This window comes from Centroberyx affinis, unplaced genomic scaffold, assembly GCF_046629955.1.
Source record: "Centroberyx affinis isolate AG114_WGS23_722 - 3 ecotype Tasmania unplaced genomic scaffold, CSIRO-AGI_Caff_v1 ptg001005l_1, whole genome shotgun sequence".
NCBI lineage: Eukaryota > Metazoa > Chordata > Actinopteri > Beryciformes > Berycidae > Centroberyx > Centroberyx affinis.
The window spans coordinates 1,177-23,716 of NW_027279569.1; the positions used below are offsets into that span (position 1 = coordinate 1,177).

Consider the following 22,540-nt stretch of genomic DNA (forward strand, 5'->3'; position numbering starts at 1 on the left):
TTAATTTGACTTGACTTGACTTGACTAGACTAGACTAGACTTGACTAGACTAGACTAGACTAGACTAGACTAGACCAGACTTGACTTGAAAGTGAAGCAGGCAGAGCTAAAACAGAACGAGGTGTCATCTTCCCCCCCGGACAGATGAAGGTCAAACAAGGAGAATTTATTGGGCTTTAAGAAACTAAACCAACTAAATAATGGAAAAAAGAATCATAATTGTTGGTCATAATTGTTGTGTGGCGATGGAAACCCGGCGGAGCGAGCTGCGATCTGGACCTGGACCCGGACCCGGACCCGGCAGCAGCCTGGCAGAGTGTCCTCCTGCTGAACTAAACAGCATGTTGTATCTGGCTGTTGGGCCGGCGGATGGAATTCGTAGCGATGGATTCGATAAACAAAAGGCTGTGAAAACGTCTTTGACAGAACGGCATCTAGCTAGAAACCAGCTGCCGGGTGTGAGGCTGAAACCCGAGATGGAGAGGCTGCAGCACACACACACACACACACACACACACACACGCACACACACACACACACATATACAGTCAGTACTGGGTCAGGATGAGTGTTACAGTACTGTCAGGCTGCTGCCGCTTTAACCTTTGACCTCCTTACTGTCGGTCGCTTGTAATAAACCAAAACAGAGTAGAGAGAGAGAGAGTTCCAGTTTAATTTACTCAATCTGAAGCACCTTTTATCTTATTTATATTGTTTGTTTTCATCATGTGAAGCACTTTGTGACTTTACTTATGTATTCACTTACTTATGTTTGGGTGTATAATGTCAAACTCTACAGTAGAAGCTGCTCTTTGTGTGTGTGTAACTGCATACAAGAAGAAAAAATGAGATCCATGGTTTAAAAGACTTTATTCCATATTAAAAAAAAAATATTATTTGAAGCTCTGTGCTCTGTGAGGAAGGCCAATGCTGAAACATGTTGTTAACCTGTTCAAAGCCAGTGGAATAATGATTTTTTTTTTTTTTACATTTTTCCACAAAGAATGCCTTGGATTTAGTTTTTCTTCTTGGTAATTTAAAAATTGAAGCTTATTTTCACTGTGGCACGCTTTATAAGAATATAAATGAAGCCAAAGGGAACACAGCTTAAGAAATATTTAGGGCACTTTTTTTTCAAATTAAAACGGTGGTTGAACCTGTTTTAGGAGTTTAAACTACTGGTTCGGTTCGTTTTATGACCAAACAAACACGCAATCAAATGACAGACAAACAGTTTAATCTGAGCCGGAGCTGACAGGTTGTTGTGAAAATGTAGAGAAAGAAGAAACTAGACATTCTTTCCTATTTTCAACCCGATGTGATAAAACATTGTGTTCAGGTGAATTTATCTTGTTTCTGTGCAGCAGCTCCGTTCTGAGTGAAGCTGCTGTTGTGTTTCTGCCTCTCCTCCATGTTGAAGCTCCAGAACAGACCAGTGGGCAGAAATCTCTCCGTCAATAATTCTGTCCCGTTTTCCGACGGATCAGTTTGGCCGCAGCTGGTGGAGTTCAACACGTTCGACACATTGTTGCCTTACATTTGCCGCTTTTCCACCGCATGGTACCGACTCCACTCGGCTCGACTCGACTCGACTCGACTACTTTTTTTGGCAGCACCTCCATCAAGGTTCCAGGCGAGCTGAGGAGACACCAAAAGGAGACGCGAAAAAACACTGCAGACTGCTGATTGGTCGGAGAGAATCGTCATCATTGCGCGACACGGGACGTCCTGCGCAAACCCGCCATATTTTTAATTTTATTTATTTTTATTTAACCTTTATTTAACCAGGCAGGTCAATTAAGAACAAATTCTTATTTACAATGACGGCCTAGCGAGAGGACAAAAGGACGTCCTGAAGGGTAAAGGGAAAAGGGGACAAAAAAAAAAAACACGCAAAAGAAACAATATATATTGAAATAGCCGAGCTACTGTAGCAGCCGCAATTTTTTTAACTTAATTTAACTTAACTTAATTTTAATGTTATTTAACTACTATTAAATGTTAGCTAGGCGTCGCCTCGTCATCTGAGCTTTGATGTTGGATTTCCCAAACTCTCCTGTTTTTTTTCAGCAGTCTTTTCTTCTGAAATAAAATCTTTCTCCTTACTGTGACTAACAGCCACACACCGAGAATCAAGAACAACATCCCTTCCATGTCCTCCATTGTTGCTGTGTGTGTCGCGTTGAAGATGGCGTCGCTATGACGACCAGTTGTGTGTGTGTGTGTGTGGGGGGGGGGGGGGCACATTGAGGGGGTACTATCTGCAGTGGAAAACCAAGTGGTACTACCAAAAGAGAGTAGAGGCGAGGCGAGTTGAGCAGCTATTGACCACTAAGCTGCTGCTAATCATCTAGTCTACACTGATTTACATCATAAAGACTTGGAAAGACTTGGCAACACAACATCACTGGTAGTTTTTGGGAACTACACTTTCCACCCACCCCCCAAAAGCAATGAGAGGACCCATTTCTTGAGATTCAGGCGGGCCACCCCTGGGTGCCCCCCCCCCCCCCCCCGCCCCCCCGCCCCACCGGGCTGCAGTGTAAAGTAGGGCAGGGCGACGCGGGAGGCTGTTAAACGCTCTGTGATTTGTTTAACTAGACGTCAGTGACGAACGGCTGTGAGTAACAAAAGCTTTAAACAACAGCAGAGCAGGAGTTTCAGTGGAGGCTGGAGGCTTCAGAGGACATAACTCACACAACACACACACACACACGCACACACACACACACGCACACACACACACACACACACACACACAGAAACACATCATTCCTACCACTAACTAAACACACAGCACTCAGAGAGATGGAGGGAGACAGAGAAAGAGAGTAATCACTGAAAAATATTACTATTACTAGTCTGTTTGGATTAATTTTGTTCCATTAAAGCTGCTCTGTGTAACGTTTATTAACATCAGCCTATCATTGTCAGATTAATTTTGATATCTTGGTCTAATGACTGTAAACCAATGAGAGCATGTTGGAGCTGATTGTTCTCCTCTTTCTCACTCCAGTAGTATTGTTAGTTCTAGTGTTTCTCCACATTAAGACTACATTTCCCATCAGCCCCGTTGCTTGCAGCTTTAAAGTGGTAATCCTTGCCTTCCTCATTTTTAGTCTCTGTCTTTGTCCCTCAGCCTCACTGTGGTGTTTCTACACTACTCTTCCCACAGATCACCTGTCAATCAGACAGTGTGGGCGGAGCTTGGGATTTTCTGTTGATGCAGTTTGAGTTTCTCTTTTCTCTGTCTGTTCAGCCATGGTGGCTATCACTGCTCATGCTAACTACCCAGTTCTTCTTCTTCTGTTGATTCCAAACAAACCGGAAACGTAAACACATCACGCAGACGCCGGGTCATTATAATGAAGCCGTTCTGATTCAGCGAAAGAGAGAGAGAGAGAGAGAGAGAGAGAGAAGAGAGAGAGAGAGAGAGAGAGAGAGAGAGAGAGAGAGAGAGAGAGAGAGAGAGAAGAGAGAGACAGGGAATTTAAACATCCATTTGGTTAAATTTGTTAAGGTGAAAAACAAACAATCTTCACAATCCATGAAGTAAGAAAGAAAGAAAGACAGATTCCAACAAAAATGAGTGAGGTTAAGAGAGAAACAGATATATTTATAGAGTATATTAACGTATATAGAGTATATAAAGATAAATATACAGTATATAAAGAGAATATAGAGTATAGAGTATATAGAGTGTATCTATAGAGTATATACAGTATATATAGAGAGTATAGAGTATATACTATATATAGAGAATATAGATTATAGAGTATATAGAGTATATATAGAATATATACTATATATAGAGAATATAGAGTATAGAGTATATAGAGTATATATAGAGTATATACTATATATAGAGAATATAGAGTATAGAGTATATAGATTATATATAGAGTATATAGAGTATATATAGAGTATATACAGTATATATAGAGAATATAGATTATAGAGTATATACAGTATATATAGAGTATATAGAGTATATACAGAGTGTTATAAATACAGAGAATGGGAGAAGATTGAGCTGAAGGAGGAAAAGAGAGAGAGAGAGAGAGAGAGAGACCTCAGACAGACGGACAGTAAACTGCTTACATGCAGAGAATCACAAATTAGGCCGTTTCCTTTGATTATTGCAGTCATTTACAGCATTGATTGTGTGTTGGGTGTGAGGACAGCGGGGAGGCCGGGTATTGGCACAGGTCACTGGCCTTATAAACACACTGGACGCCTCCCCGATACAGTCGCTCTGCATTACCACGGATGGATGGAGGGATGGATTAATAATGGAGACGGAGGCAGACAGAGGGAGAGGCCGAGGGAAATCGACTCATTTTAACAGTTTGTTTTGTGATTGTTCTCAGTTTTCCTGCCAAGTCTTCAGATGTGTCCGCTTTTAATTTACTTATTTGTTGATTTTGCGTTTTACTGGAAAACAGAGATGTAACAGTCACACTGTTTTACTTTTAATGCATGATGAGCTGCTGCTCCACTGGGCTCCGTCTGCAAGAGGCAGTTATCTGGATAGTCCAGTGTTGAAACCCAACTTCCAGTCAGGTGACTGTAATGTGTCACTAAAAGTCTACTCAGTTTCAGGTGAGGTTTTCGGCTTAGGTTTAAAAATGGGGTTAGGTATAGATTAAGGTAATAAGAAAAGTCACTCCTAAATCTGAGGCTAGTTATTAATTTTTGCTAGCAACGAGCAACAGCAAAAACAGTCAAAGCAGACATTAAAGCTCCCATATTGTGGAAAATGGAATTTCCCTTGCCTCTTTAAGATAAGATAAGATAAGATGCATTTTATTGATTATTGGTCCCCTAGGAGAAATTCTGATTTTTTTTAAAATAATCTTTGATGATAAAGGAGTTGGATGGTCTATCTAAACATGGTGAAAGTATCAAAACGCACGGTCGCCAACTAAATCCACACAATCCATATTAGGAAAGCGAGCCTCTAAACGAGCCGTTTGGCTGGAAACACTTAAATTTTATCACTTTGTGTATGTAAAGTGGCTGTGTTACGAACAGCATTGTCCACATACTTGTCTGTGTACTTTTTGTCTGACTGGAGGTTGTTGGGGGTCAAAACAGACGCGTAGCGTTAATTTTTGAGGACGTACACAAAGAACGAGAAGTACTCAGATCTTTTACTTAAGTAAAAGTAGAAATACCACAGTATAAAAATACTCTGTTACAAGTAAAAGTCCTGCATTCAAAATGTAAAAGTACAAAAGTATTAGCATCAAAATGTACTTAAAGCAACAAAAAGTAAAAGTACTCATTATGCAGAATGGCCCATTTCAGAATAATACAGTATATATTATATTATTGAATTATAATTATTGATGCATTAATGTGTAAGCATCACTTTAATGTTGCAGCTGGAAAAGGTGGGGCTGATTTCCACTACTTTATATACTGCTGGGTAGCTTACAGTAATCTATAATAATACATCACAATTTATTAGTTGATTATATTTTGTATTAATAATCTGAATCTGCAAAGTAACTAGTAACTTAAGTTATCAGATAAAGGTAAAGTAAAAAGTACAATATTTCCCTCTGAAATGTAGTGGAGTAGAAGTATAAAGTAGCATAAAATTGTAATACTCAACTAAGGTACAAGCACCTCAAAATTGTACCTAAGTACAGTATTCGAGTAAATGTACTTAGTTACTTTCCACCTCTGTTCGAATCACTCATCAATCGCTCATTTGAACAATATTTAAAGTGAGTTGAATCTGTTCACCAAAGGAACTGAAGCAAAATTTCATATCAGTTCAGTGTTGGTGGTTGGACTTCGCTCCACACAGTGCTGAGCGAGCGGAAAAACTTTATTCTGATACTGAGGAAGTTTTATCGAAATGTTTCAGTTCCATCCAGCCTTTTTAATTTGATACAGAATAAATCACCTGAAATATTTCAGTGGAAACCCAGCTAGTGAGTTAAAGAGTAAGAATAACATAAATAGTGTGAGAAGTCACTGCCTTAAAGTGAGTGATGTTTCACAGTATAATTCTCAGTGTTCATTTAAACTCTGAAAGTGTTAAATTTGACTCATATAAACATAAAATCTCTCTCTGTTATGAAGACTTATTTTGTTGATGTTTTATGCATCATGTTTCATACTCTGTCACACTGAAGAAGTATTTTTAGCCCTCAGGACTTCTCTCAGGTGTAAATCACCTTCACACCCAGAGGCTGCTGATCTGTGGCCGAGGTTTGTTTGAAACATTTCAAATTAAACTGAGTTATTTCTTTCTGGCCGAGCTGCAAGTTCATAAGTTGTAATAATTTTCAGCTAAAATGTTCATTATAAACCTGCAGCAACCCGAACCAGAAATAGAAAACACATTTTTGTGATCAATTTGTAAAGATATACTGATTTCTAACTTGCTTTATTTTTTTTTACTTTTTTTTGTTTGTGTTTTTACTTTGTTCATTAAAGTGGAGGAAGGAAAGTGGAGGTATTTTCAGGTCAAGATACTGACCTGAAAATCTAGATTTTACTTGTATCTGTATTTTTACTTGAAGTGAACAAGCGAATATAAAGAAACGCATTTCTCTCTCTTTTCCTGCACAGAGCGAGTTATTTGCATTTTAAAGGATAACGCTGGTGTTTTTAAATACATTTCTTACCGTCTACAAATCCTATGAAAATAACAACATCACCGATGTGTTTGCTCTACTCCCGTTACTTTCTGACTTCCCACGTTCCCTTTTTAGCCTTAAAATTCGCTAACTGTTACCATGAAAAAGTCAGACTGTTGTAGTTATTACCAAATCAAATTCAAATGGGAACAAATTCCTCATTACGCCGGGGACTATTTTCTGTGCTATGGAACTACTTTCCTGAGATCGCAAAGTGTTTATTAGTTTTTAATCGTTTTTAATACAATGGAGTTCTATGGCTGCTGGGACATGGCTGCTTTGGGCACCGGCTACATGGACCAGACTTGTTGGCAAAACAAATTCATTGCTGATTTTGTTTTTTCATAGAATTTGTTGAAATGCATTAAAAAACACCAACCTGACATCATGCACATTTCACAAAATTTCATGAGACCAGGCTGATGTGTAAGAACAGGAGTCCAGTCTTTCAAATTGTGAATATCTCTGCTGTCACATCATATAATCAACTATCTATGGATCTATTCTCCCTAGATCTACAACACACAGAACATGTTTACGGCACTACAGATGCTAACAAGCCCAGCGGCACCGTCACTATATCTCTTACTCCTAATGTCTATATTTTAAAGATCTACGAGGCGGAGAGGACATTACAGCCCTTTATTGATCGTAATGAGCCTCGGTCGTTCTGTCTCTTCTGTGTCTATTACTCGTAGCTCTGAGCCTGTATAACTATGTTTTACAGATCTATAACTATGTTTTACAGATCTACGACGCGGAGGGGACGTTACAGCACTTTATCGACGGTAATGAGCCCAGCAAGTCGAGCTGGATGAGGTACATCCGCTGTGCCAGGCACTGTGGAGAGCAGAACATGATGGTGGTTCAGTACAGGTAGGAACACCTGTCTGTCTGTCTGTCTGTCTGTCTGTCTGTCTCTCTCTCTGTCTCTCTCCCTCTGTCTCTCTGTCTCTCTCTCTCTGTCTCTCTGTCTCTCTCTCTCTGTCTCTCTGTCTCTCTCTCTCTCTGTCTCTCTGTCTCTCTCTCTGTCTGTTTTTTTATCCAAACCTATGTATTTTTATCTTGGGCAGCCCCAGTGGGAATTGAACCTGTAACCCTGGCGTTGTTACTGCTTTACTCTTCCTGTTGAGCCACACATTGGTTAAATGCCGCTCTGGAATAATCTGATTGGTTGAGTTAAACCTCAGTGGGCGGAGCCAAATAACCACAGTTTTTCTAAGTAACGTTAGACTGAAGCTCAATGAAAAAGACAAGAGGTAAGGAGAGGAGGTAGCTAATATTATGAAGCCTAGCGCTCTGCTGCTAACTGAAAAAATACAATCTATCCATACTAAGTTATCTAGGTTAGCCTGTTAGCTAGCTGACCTTCAAGTTCAAACTAGCCATGCTAGCCTATAGCTAGCTAGGTAAGCTAGTTAGCTAGCTGCTGACCGTACAAGTTCATCAAGTCATTGCCATTTATATTTTTATTTATATTTTGGCCAGAGTTCCTTCTTTGCCAGTCAGCTAGCTTACGCTTTGAAAAACTGTGGTTCTTTGGCTCCGCCCACTGAGGTTTAACTCGACCAATCAGATTGTTTCTGCCTCTGAGACGGTTTTGCATAATTGAAACTCCGACCTGCGGGATTTGAACCGTCAACCTGTCGGAGCGGCTCTGCTGCAGCTGCTTCCAGTTGGATTTGTTTTGGTTTGATATCGGTGAGGAATTCTGTTCAAAGAGCGAGTGATGGATCGCCTCGCTGCAGGAGCCGCACAGCTCCCCTCTAACAATAAGCTATGCTGGCACGCTCTCTCTCTCTCTCTCTCTCTCTCTCTCTCTCTCCCTCTCTCTCTCTCTCTCTCTCTCTCTCTCTCTCTCTCTCCCTCTCTCTCTCTCTCTCTCTCTCTCTCTCATATCACTCTGTCTCTATCTACCCTCGCTCTCTTCTTTCACCCCTCCATCTCTTCTCTCTGTTTTTCTTTTTTACACTTTGTTTCCCTCCTGCTCTCCATCCTCTCTTGATCTCTCTCCCTCTCTCTCTTTCTCTTCGCCTCTCCATATCTCTCTGTCCATCTCTCTCTCTCTCTCTCCTTCTCTTTCCCTCTCTGTCTAGCTCGATCTCTCACATTTCATTCAATTAACTTTATTGTCATGACTTGACTGCTCAGCAGAAACAATATCACTAAGAGTAGAAAATGTACATTTTCATAAACCTCTCTCTCTCTCTCTCTCTCTCTCTCGCTCTCTCTCTCTCTCTCTCTCTCTCTCTCTTCCTCTCTCTCTCTCTCTCTCTCTCTCTGCGGGACGTCCCATCTCTCGTCCAAGGCCCTTGCTAACTACATGTTGTCAGTGGAGGGGAAATATTATCCCATCGCTAGAAAAATGTCTTTGATGTTTCTGGGCAGAGGCTGGCCTGCTGAGACACACACACACACACACACACACAGACACACACACACACACACACACACACACACACACACACAAGCATGTTTGTCTTTATCTGTCTGTCTTGTTCCATCTGTCTCTTTCTCACTATCATTCTGTTACTTTCACACACACACACACACACACCCACACACACACACACACACACACACACACGCACACACTGTTTCCACACAGATATATACAAGCATACATGCACACAGTACATACACACACACACACACACACATACACACTATACATACGCACAGAACACACACACATAATGAAGACACTGAAACACTAAGTACACAAATGTGTGTGTGTGTGTGTGTGTGTGTGTGTGTGTGTGTGTGTGTCAGCGGTCCATTAACACCAGCTCCATTTATTTGTGTTTATTCAGAGCAGAGTCGAGCCTGCAGCCTCCAGTTTCACCGCACAGAGAAAACTACACAGGAAAAGATTTAAATACAATCAAACTGCTGCTGGACCTCCATATAAAACACGTGAAGAAAAGGTTTAAATGTTAGACCTGGATAAGTCACAGCTGTGCATGTGATTGTTCACTGGAGACAAACAGTAAAGCTGCAGAAGAGTTTCAAACACGTTCTACCTCAATGACACTGACTAATTTACTAGCTAATGTTTTGGGTGATTTCATAGTAATGTTTGATTGATAATAAGCTCTTTAACTTAGGCCCAATTTTGGGATGTGACATCACTCAAGCTTACTTTGTTGGCTCACATTAAATAAATTACTATACCGGTATGTAACGTTAATCTGACAGGTTTGTTTTTGCTCATCACAGACTTAGCCAGTTGCTAAATAGCGTTAATGCTCTAAAACTGCACCAACATTAGTTACCAGAGGTGGGATGTAACAAAGTAAAAATACTTCATTACTGTACTTAAGTAAGATTTTCAAGTATCTGTACTTTACTCAAGTTTTTCTTTCACTGAAGACTTTTTACTTTTACTCACTACATTTCAAAAGAAAAATCTGTACTTTCTACCTCACTACATTTCCAAAACAGACTCGTTACTCTCGCGAAATCAGCAACTGATTTTCTAAAAAACTTGTATTTTCAGCATCAGACGGCTTCCATCCCGGAAGCAGCTGATCAAGAGCCAGATGTGATCGGCTGCTTGTTCAGCAAAGCGACACCAAAAATTAGGGAAAGGGAGAGAGAGAGAAGCAACACGAAGAAGAGAGAAGCAACAAGAGAGAGAAGCAACAGGAAGAAGAGAGAAGCAACAAGAGAGAGAAGCAACAGGAAGAAGAGAGAAGCAACAAGAGAGAGAGAATTAACGTTAATGAATTCAGCTGCTAGGGTTCAGGTTCCTGATCTGAGCTGCAGACTCTTTCTCATCTGGGATTCAGAGGAACGCTCAACAGAAAACCAGTTTAGAACATCAGAAATGATTTTTTTAGAGAACGACTTTTACTTTTATACTTTAAGTAAATTCAAGTCCACGTACTTTTATACTTTGACTTGAGTAAAGGATTTGAAACGGTACTTCAACTTCTACCAGAGTATATTTTAAATGAGTATTTGCACTTTTACTTGAGTAGGGAATTTGTGTACTTCTACCACCTCTGATAGTTACAATACAGTTATAGTTATGCTAACAACTGCAGCTAGCGGTAGTTGCTAGCATAAAGAGGAGCGTGCTGATAAGTATTTAATGTTAGCCGACAGAATAAGCTCTGTTGAAGTTAACGTTACTAGATAACCTTCTCAGTGTCTGGTCTGCTTTGGTCACATCCCAAAAATAAGTTTAAGTTGACACATCAGTCAAAATTTACCATGAAAACACCCAAAGCATTAGCTAATAGCTAGTCAACCAATAGCAAATCACTGTCAGTGTCATATGGAACGTGTCTGAAACTCAGGCTTCAAAAACTAAAAGGTTGTGACTCATCTGACTTTCCCTTCTCTATCTGTCCTTGTCTTATCCAGAGTGTTTCAGGCTGGTGTTACACAGCGCAAATTTTTCATTCAACTTTTAACTTTCATCTGAGTTGCCCTGTGTATTCTCCCTGCAATTAACTGAAAAGTTGCGTGCAACCTGGTTGCAGCAAGTCGAAGCTCCTAAGTTCATGCAACAGCCAATCAGCTGATCGTGTCATGTTACTTTCATTCGGGCCAGTCATAATAGCCCTACTGCTACAACCAGCTGATCGCAGTTCCAGCAATTCCAGGCAGTTTAATTATTTCCTGTATAGAAAGTTAACTTGGCAGTGAATGTTAGCTGGCGTTAGCTTAACCGCTATCTGTGGACATACCGTATTTCCTCTAATAGTGGCTGGTAGTCAATTAAAAGCCGGGTTTCCGATAATGTCCAAAAACAACGGTGGATACCGGTAAACTCCTGGTGCCTGTCATATAATGTAACTGTAGTTTGTAGTAATGGACAAGTGCCACAAGATAAAACAAAATAAAGTGTGAATGAATGAACCTCATGCATCTCACAACTCACCAACGCAACCGAGTTGTGTGAATAGTTTCACTGTGTAACGCCAGGTAGACCTTCGGTGTCTTGCTCAAGGACACTTCAGCAGCACCCATGGGTGCCGATGGAGACACTCTGGCTGTTGAACCGGTGGGATTTGAACCTGTGACCCTGCAGCTCCAGGTCCTAACTCCGTCCGTATGGAGCAGCGTGGATGTTTTAGATAAATACGTTTAAACGCACCCAGACACATTATTGCTGGGGTGTGTTTGATTTATAACCCGGCCCCTGCCCATATGAACCAGCGTGTTCTGTGTTTTTTTTTACAGATGATTTTAAAGCCGCGTTCTGCTCTCTGACAGTGCAGAGCGAGGCGGGTCAGATCAGAGAGAGACGCCTCGCTTCCCGCTGCTCACCAGACGGACGATCCAAACACACGCACGCTTTATTTTTCATACCTGCGCGGCCGTTTTTTGGATGTGTTTGATTTATAGCCCGGCCCCGCCCGGATATAGCGGCGTGTTCGTTTTTTTAAACACATACATTTGTTTTAAATACATGCATGGCGCTGAATGTTTGTGGGCCTCTCTCTCTCTCTCTTTTTATCCCGGGAGGTCATTGGGTATGTTTGATTTATAGCCCCGGCCCTCCTGGCTCTGTTTTCACATGGGTCCCCCTCCCCGCCCCCCCTCCTCACCTCAACACCCCCCGCCTCCTCGCCTGTGGAAAGAATTAATAAAATACACACACACACACACACACACAGATCTGGGCTCTCCTCTGCAGACTGGAGGAACAGCGTTGGTCAAACATTTACAGATCTATTTTTTTCTTCTTCATGTGCTCTTATTAAAGGGATAATGCACCTTTAAACAGACTCACATGTTACCTCCTGTGATCCTGGACAGTTCAGTTAACCCCTCCCACCCCGACTTTCCCCTTACATTTCCCCTTAAGTAGCTTCAGACTCAGTAAAAATCATTTTCTCCAAACTGGATGAAAATCCTACTCATTCCAACACTTCACTGAAGCTACAGCTGCTCATACTGAGGGAAGAATCTCTTCTCTTTCTCTCTTTCTCTCTTTCTCTCTTTCTCTCTGTCTTGGTTTCTTTCTTTCTTTATGTCTCTTTCTTTCTTTCTTTCTTAGTTTCTTTCTTTCTTTCTTTCTTTCTTTCTTTCTTTCTTTCTTGGTTTATTTCTTTCTTTCTTGGTTTATTTCTTTCTCTCTTTCTGTCTTTCTTTCCTTCTTTCTTGGTTTCTTTCTTTCTCTGTTTCTTTCTTTCTTTGTATGTCTTTCTTAAATTTTCCTTCTTTCTCTCTTTCTTTCTTTCTTTCTTTCTTTCTGTCTCTTTCTTTCTGTCTCTTTCTTGGTTTCTTTCTTTCTCTTTGTCTTTCTTAAATTTTCTTTCTTTCTCTCTCTTTCTTTCTTTCTTGGTTTCTTTCTTTCTCTGTTTCTTTCTTTGTATGTCTTTCTTAAATTTTCTTTCTTTCTCTCTTTCTTTCTTTCTGTCTTTATTTCTCTTTCTTTCTTATTTTCTTTCTTTCTTTCTGGGTTTCTTTCTCTGTATGTTTTTCTTACATTTTCTTTCTTTCTCTCTCTCTCTTTCTTTCTTTCTTTCTTTCTTTCTGTCTCTTTCTTGGTTTCTTTCTTTCTTTGTATGTCTTTCTTAAATTGTCTTTCTGTCTTTCTGTCTTTCTTACATCTCTCTCTCTCTCTCTCTCTTTCTTTCTGTCTGGCTTAAATTTTCTTTCTTTCTTTCTTGGTTTCTTTCTCTTTCTTTCTTTCTTTCTTTCTTGCTTTCTATTTGTTTCATCTCTTCTACTCGTTTCCCTCCTCTCTTTGTATCTGTCTTCCTTCAGTTTTCTCTTCCTTTTTTCTTTCTTTCTGTCTTTTCTTTCTGTCACTTCTTTCTCCGCTCAGTGTTTCACTTTTCCGTCTCTTCACTTCATTAAATAATCATCGTGTCCCGGCTGACGTTTCCTCCTCTCCTCTCCTCTCTGTCGTTTGTTTTTCTTGACTTCTCTCGTTTTTTCTCTGTCGCTGCGTATCTGCGTTTCTCTCTTTTTTTATTTATTTCTATTCTTTTTCTTTGTGTTTATTTTCCCTTTCTCCATCCGTCTCGCTTTTTCTCCCTTTCTCCGTCTCATTCCTTTTTTTCTTTACCTCTTTGTTTTCTCATGTTCATTTCATGTAACTTTTACAGGAAGACTCGTTTTAAACAGCTCGGATCAAACTGTTTGTTTGTTTATAAAACAGTGAAAAACAGATAAAAGCTGTTTTTTTTTGGTTCCAGTGGAAACTCAAACCTCGGCTCCTCTGACTGAGCCGCTCTGGGTCTGATGGAGTCTCAGCTCTCAACATGTCAGATGATATTTGAAGAGTTCGGGAGTGAAAAGATGTTTTGGATCGTATCAAACGGCATTTTAGTCAAATCAAGTCAAACTTCATTAGTAGATTATTTCTCACACAAAGGAAACTCAATGTGCTTTTAATTATTTGGTTAAAATGCGGTTATGGACTGGATCAAATATACATTTTTTTTTTACACTTTAAGCATTTAGCTGACGCTCTGATCCAGACAAACAGTGAAAGAGAAGGGAGCGCTTCATTTTTCTTGCTCGAAGGCATTGTGGCAGGAGACACGGCGGTGCTGGGATTGAACCTGTGACCCTCTGGTTACGGTCCGGTCTCTGTGGAATAAAATGTGGGAAGGGCAACATAAATAGTTTGGATGCGGTATTAAATGTGGTTTGGAGTCTGGAGTCTGGAGTTCGGTCATATTGTCAGAATGCTGTTTTTGGGTGTGCGAGGTGTTGTTTCAGCGGCCGGAGGCTCGGGAGGATCAGCTGAGTGTGTTTGTTCAACATTATGATCATTAGCTGGGCGGATATTTCCTACAAATCATTTGGTTTGTTCAGTTGTGAAATCCAGTTCTTATCGGTTGAGAATTGTTTCCCCCAAATCACTTTCTGTCCTTTTCCAACCTGCAGAGTCTTTCACACCTTCACATCTTCCTGTCTGAACAACTTGAGCTCAGAAAAAAATGTGAAATGAGCACAAACTCTGAAACACAGATTTTTTTTTAGATTGACCTGCTGTGGACATGAATTCCTATATTAAAATGATGTTCCTCCGCCACAAACTGGATTCTGTGATAAAAAACATGAATTGGACATGACATTTACAGCTAAACGGTTAAACGTTATTGCAACTAAAACAATAAAGATAAAACAATAAGATGAGAGGGGAAATGATAAAATCTGCAATTATAGAGAAGCATGAAAGTGCTTTTTTAAGAAGAGATTTGAAGGCTTTTATTGTGGAGGAGCCTTCCCCAAAGCATCACATCACACCACTGAGAAAACTGAAAAGTTTGACTTGTTTTAAAACTCCTCTTAAAAGCTTTTTTTTTTATTCATTGTGCTTATTCTGGCTGATTCTTGTATTGAGTTTTATCAGATTTTTGATGTTTATGATGGGCAGCTTGACAACTTTTTGCACATTTTCACACAAACACACGTCACATTATCGGCCCGACGGGGAAGAAAGTGGAAACTTCTCAGTCTGAGAAGTTTTTTTTCTTCCATTTTCCGTTTCCCTGCTTTCGGCTTCATTGGATTTTCTGGTTTACTCACTGCTGCTTTTCCTGCTTTTTTAATCTAAAAAGCTCCAGGAATTTTATAATCGCCACAAATCAACTTACTTTCACTGTGTGTCTCAATCTGAAAAACAACAGCAACAGCCATCCAGCTCATTACCTGCAGCCTTTAGGATTGTCATTTAAAGAATCTCTCTCTCTCTCTCTCTCTCTCTCTCTCTCTCTCTCTCTCTGTCTCTCTCTCTTGCTCTCTCTCTCTCTTGCTGTCTCCCTCTCTCTCTCAATTCAATTCAAATGAGCTTTATTGGCATACAATAGATACAACATTATCTGTTGCCAAAGCAAAACAGTGATAATCAAGAAAAGTAGCAATAATAACAACAAAGATAATTGAACAATAGAAAGTTGCAATTATTCAATCTCTCTCTCTCTCTCTCTCTCTCTCTCTCTCTCTCTCTCTCTCTCTCTCTCTCTCTCTCTCTCTCTCTCTCTCTCTCTCTCTCTCTCTGTGTGTGCAGGTCCTGTATCTTCTACAGAGCATGTATGGACATCCCCAGAGGAACAGAGCTGCTGGTTTGGTACAACGACTCCTACACCTCCTTCTTCGGCATCCCACTGCAGTGCATCGCCCAGGACGAGAACTGTGAGACTCTCTCCCTCTCTCTCTCTCTCTCTCCTCTCTCTCTCTCTCTCTCTCTCCCTCTCTCTCTCTCTCTCTCTCTCTGTCTCTCTCTCTCTCTCTCTCTCTCTCTCTCCCTCTCTCTCTCTCTCTCTCTCTGTCTCTCTCTCTCCCTCTCTCTAAAAGAAAACTGTGAGAAAACATAGTTTCTTTCTCTCTCTTTCTTCTCTTTCTTTTACCTTTTAAAACAAAACTGTGAGAAAACACATTATTTTCTTTCCCTCTTTTTCTTTTCTTTCTTTATCTTTTTCTTCCTCTTTCTATCTGCAGCGCATCACTTATGACGAAAACAGAGAAAACACTATAGTTTATTTTTTATTTTTTATTTTACCTTTCTCTTTTCTTTCTTTCTTTCTTTCATTCTTTTTCTTTGTGTTTCTTTCCTTCTATCTGCGGTGCATCACTTACAACAGAAATTGAGAGAAAAACACTATAGGTTATTTTTCTTTTACCTTTTTCTTTCTTTCTTTCTTTCTTTTCTTTCTTTCTTTTTCTTTTCTTTTCTTTCTTTCTTTCTTTCTTTTTTTCTGTCTCTTTCTTTCTTTCTTTCTGCAGTGCATCACTCAGAATTAAAAACTGAGAAAGCAATATACGTTCTTTCTCTCTTTTTCTTTTCTTTCTTGTACCTTTTTCTTTGTGTGTTTGTTTCTATCTATCTGCAGCGCATTGCTCAGGAGGAAAAAACTTTACTTTTTTTCTTTTCTTTTCTTTTTCTATTGAAATGTTCAATATTCAGTTCTAAGCCTGAGAGATGGACAGAAGATCAAATCACTGGCCTTGTTGGTCGTTGAACTCTCTCTCTCCTTCCCTTTCTTCCTCTATGTCTCTCAATCTCTCTCTCTTCCTCTCTCTCTCTCTCTTCTTTTCCCCTCTCTCTCTCTCTCTTTCTCTCTCTCTCTCTTTTTGTTTACATCTCCTCCACTTTCTGCTCAGTCAGCCTCTTTACATCTTCTCCATCCAAACCGTTTTTCTGTGGATTTGACAGAATAACTCTTTAACTCTCTGGGGAAAACCAAAAAAAAAAACTTTTCTTTGACATTTATTTTGTTACACAATTATAAAGTGAAAAAAAAACAGCAATCTAAAACGAGTTTTAATCTGTGGAATCTAAATTGAGATGAATTAAATTAGGAGCGGGTCTCAGTGAAATGAGATAGTGCTGATTGCGAATTACGAGACGTTTGGCCACAGAGCGTTTTGTTTTACAGACGCATGATGGTTTTACATGGCACTGTTCACTGTGACAGCATCTTCACCACACACACACACACACACACACACACACACACTTGTATTACTATGCTTATGAGGACCTTCATGGACTACATTCATCCCCAGACTCGCAGACACACACCAAGTTTTTGGTAGTTTGTCTCCTTGGTCAACTTTAAGAAATTAATACATGAACACCAAAATCATCCATGTGTCCCCGGTAGATCGTTGGCTCAGATGCTCCATGCTAACACTTCAGCCTCCACTGTGCTGAGTGACAGAAGGCTCCATGGGTTTTGTTTCATGGTCTGTAGATTCAGAAATTTAAAAAAAATGAAATATCATTAACTCAGTATATCTGATGTTTCCAGGTTTATTGTTGGAACTGTTTCAGGAGAGCAAACGTATTCATCCATTGCTCAAAAAACTCAAAAAACAGCACATTGTCATTATAGCATATTTCATTTCAATTTTTTTTTACTAATCTACACAAAACTGCCAGACTGAGCCACATAGAGTACTGTGCAAAAGTCTTAGGCACATGTAAAAAAAACATCCATAAAGCAAAGATGCTTTCAAAAATAATGAAAACTTTCTCCATCCATATCAAAGAGATGTACTATAAAGAGCAGTCTATGACACGCCAATGCAGAAAACAAATAAACATCAAAGATACATTTTATATAAAGAAGCTAGGGTGCCTAAGACTTTTGGACAGTACTGTGTCTTTTCAGATTACTGACTGATTTAGCTTCAGAGCTGCTGCAAGTTCAGTTTTTTTCACTTTTGAGATAATGCTAGTCGCCTACTATCACTCAACATAGTGTATGCTAAAGTGTTAACATGGAGCCAAAGATCTACCAGGGAAACATGGATGAATTTGGTGTCTCTGTTCTCATCACTTAAATTAGAAAAATCTACCAGAACTCGGTTTATTCTTTGAACCCTCGATGCAAATCCTGATCCGAAACTAACCTGTGACTGTGCTTCCTTTAAATGATTTTCCTCAACTTTCTAACCATGTGAAGACGTTTGGTCCTCATAAGTATAGAAGTACAGGAACACACACACACACACACACACACACACACACACAATGCTGAAAACACATGACAGAGACTGGAGGATTTCTTTTTGTTCCACCCTGCAGTGAAAAAAGCTCGTTCACATCCAAATTAAATCAAATTAGATTACGCTTCTTTTGTACAAACTGAAAGAGAGCTGCTCTGCTCTAAATTAGAGAGATTTTGCTACTAACTACATTTGGGTTTTCCATGGCTTTGTTATCTGCTGATTGTGCCCACAAAGGACGAGAGAGACGGCAGACTGGACCGAGGACGGCAGCGTCTTTCTGTCCTGAACACAAGAGACACACACACACACACACACACACACACACTCACTCAGACTGGGAGCTGACCAGTGAAACCACAGTCTCTACTGTCAACATGTCAACTTGATCTCATAAAAAGTCGTGAAATGAGCACAAACTCTGAAACACAGATCTGCGTTCCTCCACCACAAACTGGATTCTGTGACAAAAACATGAACTGGACATTTTCAAGTAAAGCTTAAGGTTAACGGTTCAGTTTAGGAAACTAAAACATCTCGGTAGAGCTGGGCGATAATTCAATATTACCGTTTATCCTCTTTCAGTGGAATCATATTGTCATGATATGGTGATTTTAGGATATCGTGACAAACAATTCTGCTGTCTAAAATGATGATAACAAGCAAATTTTACATAAAAGCCGCACACTGTCTACACTTGTATAATACTTTATTGCAATGTTTCAGTCATAGGACCTTCATCAGGTAAACACACACACACACACACACACACACACACACACACACACACGTTTGTTTGACTGAAACGTTGCAGTAAAGTATTATGTAAGAGTGTAGACAGTGTGCAGGATTATATTTCTTTCTCAGTATTTACCTTTTTGGTTTTTGCCCTATGCATCTGTCACTCAAAGACCTTTAGGTGTGCAAAAATACTTTTTCTTTCAGGAATATTATTTGAAAATTTCAGTTTTGTTTGACGTCACACCCTAACATTACTATGTGGCTCAGTGGGATGAACATTCATTTGATTATTTAATGTGATTTTATACACGTGAGCCATATCGTGATATAAATCTATATAAAAAAAAACATCCATATGATTATCCTGATATTGATTTTAACCATATCGCCCAGCCCTACATCTTGGTTAAGGTTTGGGTTAAGGTTATGGTTAGGCAACTAAAGCAGCTTCTCATTCTTCCCTGCCCAGATCTTCTCAGACAGTTCAGGGATTTGAACCAGCAACCTTCCAGTCACAGACCTGAAACCACAGGACAACGGGGATAACCCGTCTGTCACTGTATTTCTGTGCTTCCAGTAGTCAACACTTGGCACAGTGACACACCGGGCAACTTTTTTGGGCAATGGAGATGGGCAACACTCCTGCTCCTGTGTGATTAACAAGCAACAACACTAAGGCAATTCCCTCAGCACTGTTGCCCATGTGAGTTGCCCAAGAAAATTGACGTTTGGGTCACTGGGGCAGTCGGGGTTTCAGTGCCTTGCTCAGGGGTCGCTGAGGGGGGACAGACAGTCCGGGGATTTGAACCAGCAACCTTCCAGTTGCTGTCGCCCACCCAACTGTTTCACCAGACTGATGAAGAGGTTCAGTGCCTTGCTCAAGGGTCGAGGGAGGAGAGAGAGCTGCTTTTTCACACACACACACACACACACACACACACACACACACACACAGACATACACACACGTATAAAACATACCACCAGAGAGACTCTCTCTCTCTCACACACTTACACACACCAAACAGACACAGACCTACACAATACCATCAGACACACTCTCTCTCTCTCTCTCTCTCTCTCTCTCACACACACACACACACACACACACACACACACACACACACACACAGTAAGCACTTACACATCAAACACAGAACACATCAGGCACAAACCACACGCTAACACACAACAAACAAAACACACGCACACAACATACTTTCAAACCACACACACTCACACTCACAAAAGATACCATCAGACACACACACACACACACACACACACACACACACACTCTCCCTGCAGTTGTTTACTCATGCACGTTCCATCCAATCAGCTCTCTCAGCTTGACGCTCTGCAGCTCGGCCGCCGACTAACAGCAACAACATGTGGCTGAAAACTGACAACAGGTTTAACTCTGTAACTCCGGTCTGTCCCGTACCCTCTGTCCCCCTGGACTAGTTTAATATTGCAGTAGTGTATGGAGTAGTAGAGAGTAGTTTATGATTGCATTTAGTATTATAGTAAGAGTACTTCAGGTTAATATTGCAGTACAGATCTTGAGCTAAATACCCCCCCCTTCCCCCCCAACACCTTATCAAGAAATCACAGACTCTGCAATGTTGCAAACTGCATCTGCATAATTCTCACATTTGAATGATGCATTTCATGCGCAGCCAGAACCGTATCGACACGTGTTTTTGTATATGCGATGTTTGTAGCAAAGTGAATCGAGCGCGGCGTGCGGCGTGCGGCGCGGCGTCGATCGCTCCGCCGGGGAACTCACAGACGGTTTCATTATCTGCTCATCAGGTTATTAGAGGATCAATGAGCCGCTGCCTTCTGGCAGAGGGAGCGATGAAGGATGAACCGGTGAGACTGGATGTTACTCCTTCATGTAAAAACGGTGGCAGAGGAAGAGTCTCCTCTGGGGTAGTAAACCCCTGAGCAAGGCATTCCAGCCCCAACTGCTCCAGTGACAAGAAGAGACAAGGATTCATGCAGGCAGCTGGAGTGAAAAGAAATATCTATCACAAGTTCAGGTGATGATGATACACAGGCACATTTTTAGGGCAAATTTGGGGCAAAATTTGGTGGAAATGTCTCACTGAAGACAATCAGTTTGAAATCAAGAGGAAGCTTTGCTGGCAAAGTTTCAACATCAACCAATCAGAGACAAGAAAATTGGTCAGGTGATCTGTCCTCAGCCCAGAATATTTTAGAAATGGTCCAGCTGCTGCTGAATAGTAAACACAACTAGGAAACAATTGCTTGTTATTCATTTTATTCATTTTCACTCAAATTTGCCCCAAAAATTTGCCAGCTTTAGACATCCAAATGGCAATTTTCTTGGGCAACTCACATGGGCGACAGTGCTTAGGAGTTGCCTTTGTGTTGCATCTTATTGCTGGGAAGTAGCTGGACAGATTTTTGACCCTGTTGCTCACTTTGTTGCTTGTTGCTGGGAGTGTTGCCCATCTCCATTGCCCAAAAAGTTGCCTGGTGTGTCACTGTGCCAAGTGGAAGCATAGAAATGCAATGCAGACTGGTTATTCCTGTGGTTTCAGGTGGGGCAGGTTTGTGGCTGGAAGGTTGCTGGTTCTAATCCCTGAGCGGTCTGAGAAGATCTGGACAGGGAAGAATGAGGAACAGTCTGTTGAGCAGGACACTGAACCCCCAACTGCTGCGACTGTGGTGCTCAGTGTGAACGGGAGGCAGGAAAACAGCGTGAAGCTCAATCCACTTTCCTCGGTTAAATTATAAAAATGACCATCAGCGGTAAAAACCCATTTTTTCAGCAGCTGAAGGACAGAACATAGCTGCTCTGTCAACGCTCCCTGGATAAATAAAGGTTAAAAATGTGACTGTCTTGATCACAGGACAAGGGACAACATGACAAGTTCAACCATCACCAGAGACTTAAGCGAAGACAAGCCATCTTAATGTCATTTCAAACAAATTTAGCATAATGAAGGGTTATGAGGCGCAGGTCTGTCAGTCGGTCAGACCGCAGAACACAACACAGATGAATTCTGGGTAGAGCAAAGACAGCTGGCATCAGCTGCTTCACCCCCCAGACCTAATTTACAAACTTTTATGTCATTTGTTTTTTCCTTTTATTCTCGTTGTAGGCTACTTTTATTCTCCTGTAATGCCCAATATGTCATTGTAATACATATTTATGATTCTTTGATTTATGATAATTTTATTGTTATCTGATTGGTTTTTAAAGAATAGCAAAAGACACTAACACTAAGTGACAAATAAAAATGTGAGCAATAAATAAAAATCTGAACATTGAAGAAGAAAATGAATAAAATGCAAAGAGGGCAGATGCACAATAATTAAAACAAGCATGAAAACAGAATACAGTACAATATTAGTAGTGGTAGCAGTAGTAGTAGTAGCAGTAGTAGTAATAGTAGTAGTAGTAGTAGTAGTAGTTGTAGTAGTAGTAGTAGTACTCTAGTAGTAGTAATAATAATATAATAATAATCAACTTTATTTGTATCGCACCTTTCATACAAGAAATGCAGCTCAAAGTGCTTTACAACAAATTACATGCACCAAGTGCTTCACATAAAACTTGATAATAATAGTAAAAATAAAATAAAGATGAGAATAGAATGCATCTTCACATGAAAATAGACAAAGAGTGAGCATAAAAACAGGGATAGAATGCCATAATTAATGTAAAATAAGATGGAGAATAAA

At 40.3% G+C, this 22,540-nt stretch overlaps 1 protein-coding gene across 1 annotated transcript in view; it reads left to right on the top strand.

Annotated features, from left to right (window-relative positions):
- The first annotated feature begins 245 nt into the window (after positions 1 to 245).
- The window catches only part of LOC139646850 (putative histone-lysine N-methyltransferase PRDM6), a 42,879-nt gene continuing 20,584 nt past the window's right edge, over positions 246 to 22,540 (top strand). Inside the window, exons 1-3 of the mRNA XM_071522617.1 lie at positions 246 to 456; positions 7,355 to 7,532; positions 15,640 to 15,764. Of these exons, the coding sequence (XP_071378718.1) occupies positions 246 to 456; positions 7,355 to 7,532; positions 15,640 to 15,764 (514 nt within the window). The remainder of the gene's footprint in view (positions 457 to 7,354; positions 7,533 to 15,639; positions 15,765 to 22,540) is intronic.